Source organism: Capra hircus, chromosome 19, assembly GCF_001704415.2.
Source record: "Capra hircus breed San Clemente chromosome 19, ASM170441v1, whole genome shotgun sequence".
Taxonomy (NCBI): domain Eukaryota; kingdom Metazoa; phylum Chordata; class Mammalia; order Artiodactyla; family Bovidae; genus Capra; species Capra hircus.
Genome location: NC_030826.1, coordinates 55,753,163 through 55,765,291, shown reverse-complemented (window position 1 = coordinate 55,765,291; position 12,129 = coordinate 55,753,163). Strand labels below are relative to the sequence as shown.

The 12,129-nt window shown below is 58.3% G+C and overlaps 1 protein-coding gene across 6 annotated transcripts; it reads right to left on the bottom strand.

Annotated features, from left to right (window-relative positions):
* Positions 280–11,755, bottom strand: FDXR (ferredoxin reductase). Of its 6 annotated transcripts, none has more exons than XM_018063852.1 (13): positions 11,737–11,755; positions 11,226–11,306; positions 10,344–10,441; positions 5,931–6,026; positions 5,610–5,732; positions 5,360–5,473; positions 4,951–5,052; positions 2,806–2,913; positions 2,495–2,579; positions 2,163–2,362; positions 1,908–2,079; positions 927–1,097; positions 280–792 (listed from the first exon to the last, which is right to left on the bottom strand). In XM_018063852.1, exons 2-13 carry the CDS (start codon positions 11,302–11,304, stop codon positions 662–664), a joined length of 1,479 nt encoding a protein of 492 aa, XP_017919341.1. In that variant the 5' UTR covers positions 11,305–11,306; positions 11,737–11,755; the 3' UTR covers positions 280–661. The 6 variants fall into 6 exon arrangements, with proteins under 6 accessions (XP_017919341.1, XP_017919340.1, XP_017919342.1 ...); XM_018063851.1 differs by lacking the exon at positions 11,737–11,755 and adding an exon at positions 11,629–11,712; XM_018063853.1 differs by lacking the exon at positions 11,737–11,755 and adding an exon at positions 11,554–11,572.

The window sequence follows — 12,129 nt, the reverse complement described above, 5'->3', positions numbered from 1 at the left end:
TTGTGCTGGAGACAAACCAGGGACGGGGACCCGACAGGAGGGCGAGCAGAGCAGGCAGGCTGGGGTCACAGAGTGCCTGCAGGGCGGGCAGAAGGCAGGCCGACCACAGCAGAAGGGCCAAGCTGGGAAGACTGGTGGGCGCCAGGCGGGGCTGCCAAAACCCCCCACCGGCCCCCCTGGGGACAGGGAGCTGGCTCTGCAGCGCCACCTGGCGACTGGAGAGGAGCTGCGGCCGGAAGGTGACCCTGGGCCTCGAAAGAAGTCGCGCACACGAACCAGTGACCCTAGGTGGCAGGTGCTTTATTTCCAGCATATTCCTGACCTGGGGACCTTCCACAGTCCAGCAGGAGAGAGACAGGAGGGAGGGAGGTCAGCTTGTACCTGCCTCCATCCCTAACTAAGGTTATCTCCTTGCTGAAAAGTACCCACACTGGCAGGAGCGACCTTCTGGCTCAATAAAGTGCTCCTACACCCCTGGAGAAGAGGCAGCCAGGGCCGTATGCCAGGACGGGCAGACAACGCAGCTGGGGTGCAGAGTCCCGCTCAGGCTGACCCCGATGCCTCTCTGCTGCCCAGCGCGCCTCCTCTCTTCTCCAAGCAGGGCTAGGATCTGGGGTCACCCTCCTCTTCTCTCTGCACCAGGCTGGGCTGGGATCTGGGCTCAGTGCCCCAGCAGCTGCAGCATCTCCTGAGGATCCAGCAGCTTCTCTCTGGGCTTCCCCAAGGCCTGGCCCCGGGACACCTCCTCAGCATCCAGTTTCTCCCAGTCCGAGAAAGACACGGGCCAGACCCCTGCGGCAGAGGGAAGATGGCTCAGGGCCTCTACTTGCTCCCTTGCCCCAGTGGGGAGCAGCCCCCTTCCGGCCCAGGGACCTCCCCCAGATGCCCCCCTCCCCAACTCCTGGGAGCTCACATGGGGCCCAGACCTCGGCTGTCCAGCAGGGCCTTGATGGCTGCAGAGCCCGGCCTGGGGCCAGACGGCAGGTACCCGGCCCTCAGGTCCTGCAGCAGAATCTGGCCAGTGAGGAAGCTGTCAGTCATGGTGGTGGTGATGACACCCGTGGGTCCCCGCTTCACCCAGCCGCTGCAGTAGAGGCCTGGTGTGGGGTTGACAGAGGGCGAAGGAATGGGGAGTGGCCTGGGCACCCTGGCAAGCCTGAGCCCCAGGACACACATGCCGGGAGGATGGCCCCCAGCACCCGTCAGCGGGGCCCACTCATCTGCCGCCACTGCCCTCAGTTCCTCCCCAAACATACCCAGGTGTTCTCACCATGCACCGCCCCCCACCTTACACCTTAGGGTCCCTGCATCTTGGCGCTCTCTGTAGGAGTTGGGTCCTGTCACCTTGCTTCAGCAGGCTCTCAGTAAACACTGACTGAATGAATTAATAACTAGATAGGTATGTGATTTTTGGGGCTTCCCTGGTGGCTCAGACATTAAAGAATCCGCCTGCAATGCAGGACACCTGGGTTTGATCCCTGGGTTAAGAAGATCCCCTGGAGGAGGGCATGGTAACCCACTCCAGCATTCTTGCCCAGAGAATCCCCGTGGACAGAGGAGCCTGGTGGGCTACAGTCCATGGGGTCACAAAGGGTGGGACAGGACTGAGCAACTGAGCATAGCACACATACTTAACCAGGCTGGTAACTTGCAGAGGACAAGGATTAAGCTGCTGCTTAATCTCTAGTCTCAGCCCTGGCCTAGCCCAGAGCCCGATTTAATAACCAGACATACGAGTGGGCATCTCAGCTACACTGGGGACTTCTCGTAGGGCCAGGAGGTGGGTGGGGCTGAGTCACAGGCCTGACTCAGAACAGTTTCTCAATGCATATCACCTGATGAAGGAATGAATGTGAAACAGCCCTGAGAGACACCAGCCTCCCTGTGCCCCCGCCACGCCCTCTCACCTGGCACATCCACAACCCGGCCCTCCATATTGGGAATGACCCCAAGCTTGGGGTCAAAGGGCACACTGGGGTCGATGGGGCGGCTCTTATACCCAACGCTGCTCAGCACCAGCCCACAGGGGAGGTCCTCCACGTCCCCAGTGGGCACTGCCCGGGTGGCCTCTCCAATGCCCTGTGGGGAAAGTGTGGGAAACACCAGGCTGGGGGGTAGGGAGACTTGAGAACGGGGGTGTCTTTGGGGAACAGGAGACTCACCTCCAGTCTGGTGACTGCCAGGCGGATGCCTGCCACCCGCCACCCATCTGGCGAGGGCAGGACCTGCTGCGGGCTTCGGAAGAAGCGGAGGCCCCAGGCACGGGAGGCTGATGCCCGGCGGGCAGCCTCTTCCACTCCTGGCTTCTCCGTGGCTGTTCGAAGCAGCAGTTCCATCAGCCGCTTCCTTGGGCGAGCAGCCTCTGTCAGCAACGCAGGACATCTCAGGGCAGTGTCTGGGTTCCAGCCCTCTCCCCACATGCCCTCCCCCTAGCCCTCTCTGACCTAGATCATCCCCTCCTAGTGAGCTGGAGAGCCAGGAAAGGGCCCCTCACCCTTGATTCTGTCCTGGAGACCCAAGAAATCCACAGGATCCAACATGGGCCGAGTTCCTGGTAACTGAATCATCTCCCGAAGCTCCTTGGGGGTGGGGGTGGGGAGTGGGTGAGAGGGTCAGGTCCAGAGTGCTGTCCACTCCTAAGCCCACCCCAGAACCCAGCCCAGGGGAAACACCACTGCCACCCACCACCACGGAAGGCACTGGGCCCCAGGGGGCCCTGCCTGGCTCCCCCTCATCCACCCCGGGCAGCTCTGCCCTGCCACGCCTCCCAAGGGACCCTGGTCCCTGGCCCTCAGACCCCAGCACCTTTATGGTGAAGGCCACTTGTAGGGGTCCACGTCGGCCCACGATCCACACCGTCTTCACCCGACTCTGTCTCAGGGCTCCCAGGGCAGCCTCAGTGATGTCTGTTTTCTGGCACAAAAGGAGGACCTTAAAGTCACTGGAAACTGACAGCGGAAGCGGACTCTCCGTTTGCTGGTGTCCAGAGCCTGGGCGGTGAGAAGGCTGGCAACCTGAAATGGCAACACTGTCCCCTCTGGTGGCCAGACAGAGCACTGCCGCCAATTCTGCAAATGGTTCCAACTGGCAGCAAACCTGTCCCATCCCTTCATGGCAAACAGATGGGGAAACAATGGAAACAGTGACAGGCTTTATCTTCTTGGGCTCCAAAATCACTGCAGATGGTGACTGCAGCCATGAAATTAAAAGATGCTTGCTCCTTGGAAGAAAAGCTATGATAAACCTAGACAGCATATTAAAAAGCAGAGACATTACTTTGCCAACAAAGGCCGGTCTAGTCAAAGCTATGGTTTTTCCAGTAGTCATATATGGATGTGAGAGTTAGACTATGAAGAAAGCTGAGCGTGGAAGAATTGATGCTTTTGAACTGTGGGGTTGGAGAAGACTCTTGAGAGTCCCTTGGACTACAAGATCAAACCAGTCCATCCTAAAGGAAATCAGTCCTGAATATTCACTGGAAGGACTGATGCTGAAGCTGAAACTCCAATACTTTGGCCACCTGATATGAAGAACTGACTCCTTGGAAAAGACCCTGATGCTGGGAAAGATTGAAGGCAGGAGGAGAAGGGGACAACAGAGGATGAGATGGTTGGATGGCATCATCAGCTAGATGGACAACAGTTTGAGCAAGCTCTGGGAGCTGGTGATGGACAGGGAAGCCTGGCATGCTGCAGTCCATGAGGTCGCAAAGAGTCGGACACAACTGAGCAACTGCACTGAACTGAGTAGCAAACCAGGCTGACTATCTTCATTCAACAAGTGTTTACCAAGTATGCAAGGGGCACAGCAGGCAGCGTCAATGGTGAACAAAAGAGACGTGGTGCCGGCCGCACCGCGCTTCTGACCTGGGCGGGGAGAGGCTTACCAAATATTCATTAATAGTGTAACACTGCAGTGGTGACATACTTTGAAACAAAAAGTAGCCGAATCCACCGAAGGAGGGGAGGTAGACCTACTCAGGATGGTCCTGGAAGGTTTCCTGGAGGAAGGAACAACTGAACCAGGAATTAAAAGATGAATACAGGCGAGTTTCCCTGGTGGTTCGGGAATAAAGAATCCGCCTGCTGATGCAGGAGATATGGGCTCAATTCCTGATCCAGGAAGATCCCACATGCTCTGGAGCAACTAAGCCCATGCGCCACAACTCCTGAGCCTGCGCTCTAGACCCCGGGAGCTGCGACCTCTGAAGCCCACGCGCCCTACAGCCTGTGCTCTGAGACAAGAGAAGCCGCCCCGATGAGACCCTCGCACCACGACCAGAGAGCAGCCCCTGCTCAGTGCAGCTGGAGAAACGCCTGCACAGCAACGAAGACCCAACACAGCCAAAAATAAACTAACTGAAATTATTTTTAAAAATTAATTAAAGATGAATCCACCTGCAATGTGCGAGGCTGGGTTTGATCCCTGGGTCTGGAAGATCCCCTGGAGAAGGGAAAGGCTACCCGCTCCAGTGTTCTAGCCTAGGAGAATTCCATGGACTATCCAACCGCAATGAGTCAGACATGACTGAGCAACTTTCACTTCCCCTGGAGGAGGGCATGGCAACCCACTCCAGTCATTCTTGCCTGGAGAATCCCATGGACAGAGCTGCCTAGTGGGCTACGGTCGTTGGGTCGCAAAGGGTCGGACACAATTTAGAGACGTAGCATGCAGGCGCACACGTAGGAGGTGTGTTGAGAGGGTTGTGAGCAGGGGCAGTGGTGTGTGTACACTGAAAACTTTTCCTTTTAAAAAGCCTACGTAGCTACAGAAAGTGATGAGGAAATAGCATGAGATAAAGCTGCCGTTTAGAAGGCCTCTGCCCGGCATGTGGGGAAGCAGGCGCTGAGTTCAGCCTGGAGGGACGAGGCCCAAACCCTGAAGGCAGGGGCCTCCTCTCTTTGGTGTAACCCCCCACTTCCACCCCTGCAGCCCGACCTACCCACTCACCTCCAGGTGGTCGGGTGGGGTCAGCAGGATCCGGGCCACGTCCAGAGCCACGTTCCCCTGCCCCAGAATCACGGCGGTGTCACAGCTCAGGTCTGGGGCCAGCTGAGGGGCAGAGGTAGGGATGAGGCTCACCCAGCCTGGGCCTCAGTCAGGCTGACCTCAGCCTCATGCCCCATCCCCAGTCATAGCCTTAGGCTCCTCCGTGCTCAGAGCTTCAGCCCAGGTCCCGCCCCCACTACCCATCACCCCCTCTTCCCAGAAGCCTCCCTCCTTGGCCAGCCTGATGCCTCACGTCTCATCTCACCAGCCACCTCCCAGGCCTGTGGCTGCCCCTTCCCCCAGCTATGGGAGCCAAGAGCTGGCTCAGGAGTGGGCAGGAAGAGGCCGGGGGAGGGCTCCCAAAACTCACCTCCCGGTTCTCAGGAAGCCCATTGTACCAGCCCACAAAGGCCCGGGCCGAGAACACACCAGGCAGCTCCTCACCAGGGATATCCAGGGCCTGATGGTCCTCTGCCCCATAGCTCTGAGGACAGACCCAGAGGCCTCAGTGGCAGCTAAGGGACTGGGCAGCCCAGCGCCCAGGCTCCCACTGGCCTCCTTCCAGCTCCTTCTCCATAGCGTTCCCCCAGCCACCACCCCCGCCACCCGTCTGCACTCACCAGCACCACAGCGTGGTAGGCGTCCCGCAGTTCCTGCACGGTCACATCCCTGCCCACCTCCACGTTGCCGTAGAAGGCACAGCGGTCAGAGCGGGCCGTCTGGGTAAAGGTGTTGATGACATTCTGCCAGGCCCAGCGGGGGAGGGGTTAGAGGGTGGGGCAGCGCCAGGGTCCACGGCAATGCCACCCTCACCCCACAGTGTCTGGGGTGTCAGTCCCTCCAGAGAGCCTGGGGTCATCCCATGAAGTCCGGGAGCCTCCCTCCTCCCCGCATCTTGACCAAAGTCTCTCAACCCTCGCTCTGAGCTCAGAGATACCCACCTTGACCTCCGGGTGGTCAGGCGCCACGCCAAAGCGCACCAGGCCAAAGGGCACCAGCTGTTTCTCGTAGATATCCACGTGGGCCCGGGAGTGGTGCTGGGGGAGAGGGCAGCGGCTGGTGGGGCCAAGTGTCTTGTGTGCTAAGTCGCTTTAGCCGTGGCTGACTCTTTGCAACCCTGTGGACCGTAGCCCGCCAGGCTCCTCTGTCCATGGGATTCTTCAGGCAAGAATACTGGAGTGGGTTGCCGTTTCCTCCTCCAGGGGATCTTCCCGACCCAAGGATGGAACCCACATCACCTGCATTTCCTGCATGGGTAGGCCTCCTGGGAAGCCCTGGTAGGGTTGAAGCAGAGGCTAAGTCTGCCCTTCCCAAGGCAAAGCAGGACAGCCCCGCTCAGTGGGCTGAGGACACAGGAGAGAGAAAGGCCCATCTGTCCTCACCTGCCTAGAGAGCCAGACTAGAGGGATGGGCAGACCAGAGCCAGGGCAGCCAAGGCCTGACTTCAAGGACCACCAGCCCACTGAGACGGCGAGACCACTGGCCAGCTAAGAAAGGCGGCAGCTTTCCCTCCACCGGAGCTGTATCAGGAGAGCTTCTCCATCTATTTGGGTCAGGTGTGACACACAGCCCTGTCCTAGAACCCTTTGACGCTTCTAGAAATGCCCAGCCTGTGGATGACCTGAGACCCACCCTTGGAAACTTATACCTGTGTGTGTGCTGAGTTGCTCAGTCGTGTCCAACTCTTTGCGACCCCATGGACTGTAGCCCACCAGGCTCTTCTGTCCATGGGAATTTTCCAGGCAAGAATACTGGAGTGGGTTGCCATTTCCTCCTCCAGGGGATCTTCCCGACCCAGGGATCGAACCGGTGTTCTCTTATGTCTCCTGCTGTGGCAGGCGGGTTCTTGACCACTAGCACCACCTGGGAAGCTCACTGCCTGTGTCCAAGTCCAGGCCCCCCCACTGCCCATCGTGCCTGCTGACTCTCCCCATCAGTGCCATCCACAGGTGGCACCAGAACCACCTCCCTCCTCGCCACTGACCTCACTGTGCCCTTGAAGAGCTGAAGTTTTGGAGTCAACAGCCACGGGAGCTGACCCAGCGCCACCACTATCTGACTCTGTGCCGCTGGAATGATTCTTAACTTCTCTAGACCAAGGAACATTCCTTTTGGCGTGATGCTCCAGATGCAATGAGCAAGGCCTGCACCCTCAGCCCCAGGCAAGACCCACTGCGAGTGTTCCATCAAAAGCTGGCATTACCGTCACTGCAGTTGTGGTGGCTGTGTCTCACCGCCTGGCTCCCGAAACTTCCCTGGCTGCCCGGCCACAGGACAAAGTCCAAACTGCTTAGCCTGGAGGTCAATATCATACACTATGTGCCTTTCCATCTTATCTTTCCTTCTTTCCAGCTTGGAGCCTTCCCTCCAGGTCACAGGGCCCTCTCCAAGGCCACCTCCACAAGACTAAACCCGCTGGACCTGTTCACTGGTTCTCTCAGGACCGGACTCCTCTTCCAGGAAGCCCCTCCTTCCTAGCTCTCACATGAGCGCTAAGTCACTTCAGTCGACTCTTTGGGACCCCACCTGTAGCCCGCCAGGCTCCTCTGTTCATGGGATTCTCCAGGCAAGAATACTGGAGTGGGTTGCCATTTCCTCCTCCAGGGGATCTTCCCGACCCGGGGATCGAACCCTCATCTCGTGTCTCCTGCATTGGCAGGCGGATTCTTTACCACTGGTGCCTCCTAGCTCTCCCCCATCCCTCCAATCCCTCTAGCTGTTCTTTCCCAGGTCCTCTTTGCTCTATTCCTTCTCTAACAAGAATATTCTCAGAGGTTCTTCCAATCTGAGGTCCCCTCCCCTTGCCCAGGACACTCCCTGGGGAGGTGTCATCATTCCCTCCTATGACCTCAAATTCCCGTGGATTTACTGATGACATTCTACTCTCCTCTGCCCAGCCCTCCTACCAAGCCTGAGACCCCTGGACAGCTCACCGGAGACACCTCACACCAATCCAGATAGAAGCCAGTCCCCTTACCCCAAACCTCTCTCCCTCCGCTCCCAGGCTTCCTTCCACCCTGAGCCAGAAGCTGGGGCTCCTCTCTGACTCCCCTCATCCGTGTCCAATCAGACCTCCATCCTCCCCACTGCCACCCCAGCGGCTCCTGCTGCTCTCCTGGCCACCAGCCCTGCCTCCCGCCCTGCAGGCAGAGAGCTCCAGATCGAAATCAGGGTGCTTTCAACATCCCCCCCCTCCGCCGCCTAAAAGCCTTTGGTGAAGCCAACCACCTGTGGCAACTGCGCCCCCAGGACAAAGGGAGGCATGCTGTTTTCAAATGTTGATTCCTGGGCCCCAGTCAAGACTTGATTAGGTGGAAAGGAGGCCCAGAAATGTGCCTTTTCACCAGTCCCCCAGGGGACTCTGATGGAGGGAGGGGGATGGACAGCACTCAGAGAAACTGCCGGAGTCCAGCCTGCTCAGGGGCTTCCAGGCCCCCAGCACCCAGGCCCACGCACCTCCTCCAGCCTCTACTCTTGCCCTCCCACCTCCTGAACTCACCCACCCCCAAACCTGCATTCCCTTCCCCTGGGTGTCTGTCAGGTAGTTATCTGTGCCTGGGCCTCTCTGGGCTCCCCCCCAAACCCCTCCTTCTGTCCTTTAGACATCGATCAAGGACATCACCCCCCTCCGGCTGGGTTAGGTGTCTCTCCTGCACACAGCGCCCCCTCGCCCATCGGAATCCTAGACTATCATGTAAACCCTCTTCTCCTCTACTCCACAACCCCCCACGTAAGCTGTCAGGTCCTTGAGCGTGGCAACTGTGTCTGTCCTGCTCATGCCCATGTCCCCAGGGCCAAGCCGTGCCTGGATCATGTCAGCGTCCAGTGCTTGATAACTGAACGGCCCAGCGTGGACCTTAAGGGCAGGCTCTGCCATCGGACAGTCCATGCTCAGAACCCAGACCTTCCCTGCTCAGCGGTGGGGCCTTGGGCAGCCTCGCTCGGCCTCAGCATTCTCACCTCTGAAGCAAGAGTCATGCCACCTGCTTCACAAGTTGTCTTGAGGCTGTGAGGACATGCTGTGTAGGCAGTGCCTGACTCAGCTAACTGTCACTGTCCCAAACATGCCTCGTGTTCCTGTCGCAGGACCATAGCTGGTAGTCTGAAGCTCCCAGTGGGCAGGGACCAGCTTGTAACTGGCCCTGGTGCCCACCCCCAGTACCTCCCATGGGGAAAGTAGGCACAGGGCAGAGCCTTTTTTCACACTAGGGGCACTGAGGATCCTGCCTGGAAGGCCCCCTCTCCCCAGATTTCAGGCTCTGCTCACATAGCTCCCCTTACCCAAGCCGTGGAAGATCCCTGGTCTCCTTCCCAGTGCCCAGGTCTGTCGTAACACATGGAAACTGACCTGTAATGAAGCCCCACATGTGGGAGACCTTCTCCAGAGCCTGGGAGCCTCCTTCAGTGCAACTCAGACACACCTCTCCAGGAAGCACTTTCCTACTGACCCCCACCTAACCAGGCTCTTACTGGTCACTTCACTGTAATTAGCTCTTTTATCTGTGCTGCTTGGAAGGTGAGCTTAGGTCACTTTCTAGCAGGGGGACCAACTCATCCTGGCCTCCCCAAGACCCTCCCAGCTTTAAGATTGAAAGCCTCACACCCTAGACAAACTGGGAAGGTTGATCACTCTACTTTTTAAGTAGAGTGCATAATTAATATAGTCATCCTTTCTCTTGTCTCTCCACAGCAAGGTCATTGTCCTATGTCTCAGTCAGCTGAACTCACACGCACCCCTCTCCCATCCCCGACTTCCGCCCCACCAAGGCCTGCCGATGTTTCAAGGGTAACCAGCAACCTTGCGGCCCTGCCCGCCAAGGCTAGTACTATAAACCTTGAGACTCTGGCCATGGGGTGGGGGGAAGGGGTGGATGGGGAGTGGAGAGCAGGCTAAAAAAACAGCATGGCATGGGGAGGGCTGGAACTATTGGCAAGGAGAGTGCAATGAGGCGCCTAAAGTTACAAAGGGCCTTGAGAAGAGGGGGTGGCCTCAAGATGCAGGATATTGGGAACAGAGAGGAGAGAGAGGAGAAAGAAGGGAAGATGAGGGGCAGGAAAAAGATATCTTGCAGGTCTGGAGTAAGCTCCTTGGAGTACTTGGCCAGGAAAGCATAGCCAACTGTCTGCCACGAACCACCACCCAGGAGGCAAACACACTCTCTCCGAGCTGAGGACCTAGAATGGGGAGTCCCGGGTGACAAAGCATGTATGAAGTGTCCTGTCCAGATGGGCTGGGAGCCTCTTCCCCATCAGGAATCCAGGAGTGCTTTTAAAACCCAAAGGAGTGGGGCTTGCACTTAGGACTGGAGCAGCAGGTGAATCTTGGGAAAAAGAACCAGGGGGAAGTGGCTTACCTTTAGCAGGTGCTGGGCCGTGTAAAAGCCAGCTGGGCCACTGCCGACCACACAGATCTGGGGGGTCTGCTCCTGTGTGGAGAAGTGCTGGCCGAAGTCTAGGGTGGGGGGATGGGGGCGGAAGGTCAGAACAAGACTCCCTCACCTGTGCCAAATCCCAACTTAAATGTCGAAGAGAAGACGGAGTTTTCCAGGCTTCACCCTCATATGCAACCTCCTTCTTTTTCCTCGAAGCTTCGTCATTTGCCAGGGTCCCTTATTCCATCTGAATCCCCAAAGGTTGTGTGTCCATCCAGAGCCCCCATCTCACCCACATCCAGAGCCCGCTTTAGAGGGCCAACTCAACACTCCCCATCACCCCTGAAGTGGTGCTCTGAACTGCTCAGCACTGCTTAATTTTTCTTACTGGGTTTTCCCGACCCACTCAGCTAGAATACCACATTTTCCAACAGACCCAGTATCACCCAATCTCGTCCCTGTGGATCTCCCCACAATGCCCCGTTTTACCTCTTCTAACTCCTCTCCTTCCACAGAGCCCTCTATCACCCATACAGACTCCTGCTTCAGACTTCCCTCCTGCCCCACAGACCTCCTTATCCCCCTCGTTCACTCCTTCTCATGCCTGTGGACATCACGGTCTCCCCTTCGCACCTTTGTTGACCCCTGTCTCACCCCAGCAGCCTCACACCTTGGCGCACAGGCTGTCATCTGCCCCTGGACACCGCCCCGACTCCGTCTACACGAGTGCACCCCTCCAGTCTCAGCACTGGTCCCCTCCCTCTCCCCTCTCCAGCCCTGCCCCGGCTCGGCTCCCACTTCTCACGGGATCGTTCGCAGGCCTCCCCGAACTCCCACCCAGCCCTAGAGGGGATCTGCTCCTACTCTGGATGCTCCTGGAAGGAGGCAGCCGAGTCCGAGTCCATGACGACCAGGGCCACCAGCGCCAACAGCGCGGAGCCATGCCTAGGAAGAGGAACCAGCCCGAGGACCAAACTCTGCCGGCTGCCCCGCACTCCCGCGCCGGGCCCGGCCCCGCCCCGGCCCTTCCCTGGCCCCGCCCACAGGCACGGCCCCGCCCCAGCCCTTCCTCTGGCCCCCCGCCCACAGGTTCGACCCCGCCCCCAAGCCCGCCTCCACTGCCTCAGGACCGAAAGGCGCGGCGGCTCTATCCCCACCACCCCGCAGGGAAAGGCCCGCCCCCGCAACCCACCCGCTTCCTCTGAAGGCTCGCCCCCCAGGACTTCCGGGCAGTAAGTGACGCAATAAACTTCTCCCTCGTCTTTACCTTTTCTCCAATTATCTGGAGCCTAGACTTGGAGGAGAGCAAATCCCCATTACTGTTTCAACCCTCCTGAAAGATCGAGCCAATTAGAAAGGAGCTTAGTTTACTTACCTGCTTCCTCTAAAGGCTCTCGTCGCTCGCTGATGACTCAAGTCGCCGTTCCCCTTTGAGAGCCTATCCCGGCTCGTTTCGGTCCCAGCCAATCACAAGCCGGGTTCAAGCGCACCTCCCCTCCCATTGGGTAATAAGGATGAAGTCCGGAAGTCTGGGAAAAGGGTCTTCCCGCGGCACTTTCTCCGGCGCGTTGTAGATGGTCCGACCCCTCGGTGATCTTGTTGCGTAACCGTCCTCCCCTTTACAAAGATGAGGGACCAGCAGGAGAGTCTTGCCCTCTGTACTAAGGACAGAGCCAGGTTTCCCACCCTTGTCCAATAAGCTGGGATAGACGGAGGCGAATTTTGCACTGGCCCCGAGTGCAGGATTTAAGAGGGCGCCAAAACTCTC

What these genes read in the sequence shown, in the direction of transcription:
- FDXR (XM_018063852.1), bottom strand. Translation starts at nt 11,304, where the DNA reads ATGGCTCCGCGCTGTTGGCGCTGGTGGCCCTGGTCGTCATGGACTCGG. An exon ending in CCCCACCCGACCACCTGGAG is followed by an intron (nt 2,914 to 4,950) that starts GTGAGTGGGTAG and finishes CTTTTGTGCCAG; the next exon opens with AAAACAGACATCACTGAGGC. An exon ending in AAGTGGCCTTCACCATAAAG is followed by an intron (nt 2,580 to 2,805) that starts GTGCTGGGGTCT and finishes CCCACCCCCAAG; the next exon opens with GAGCTTCGGGAGATGATTCA.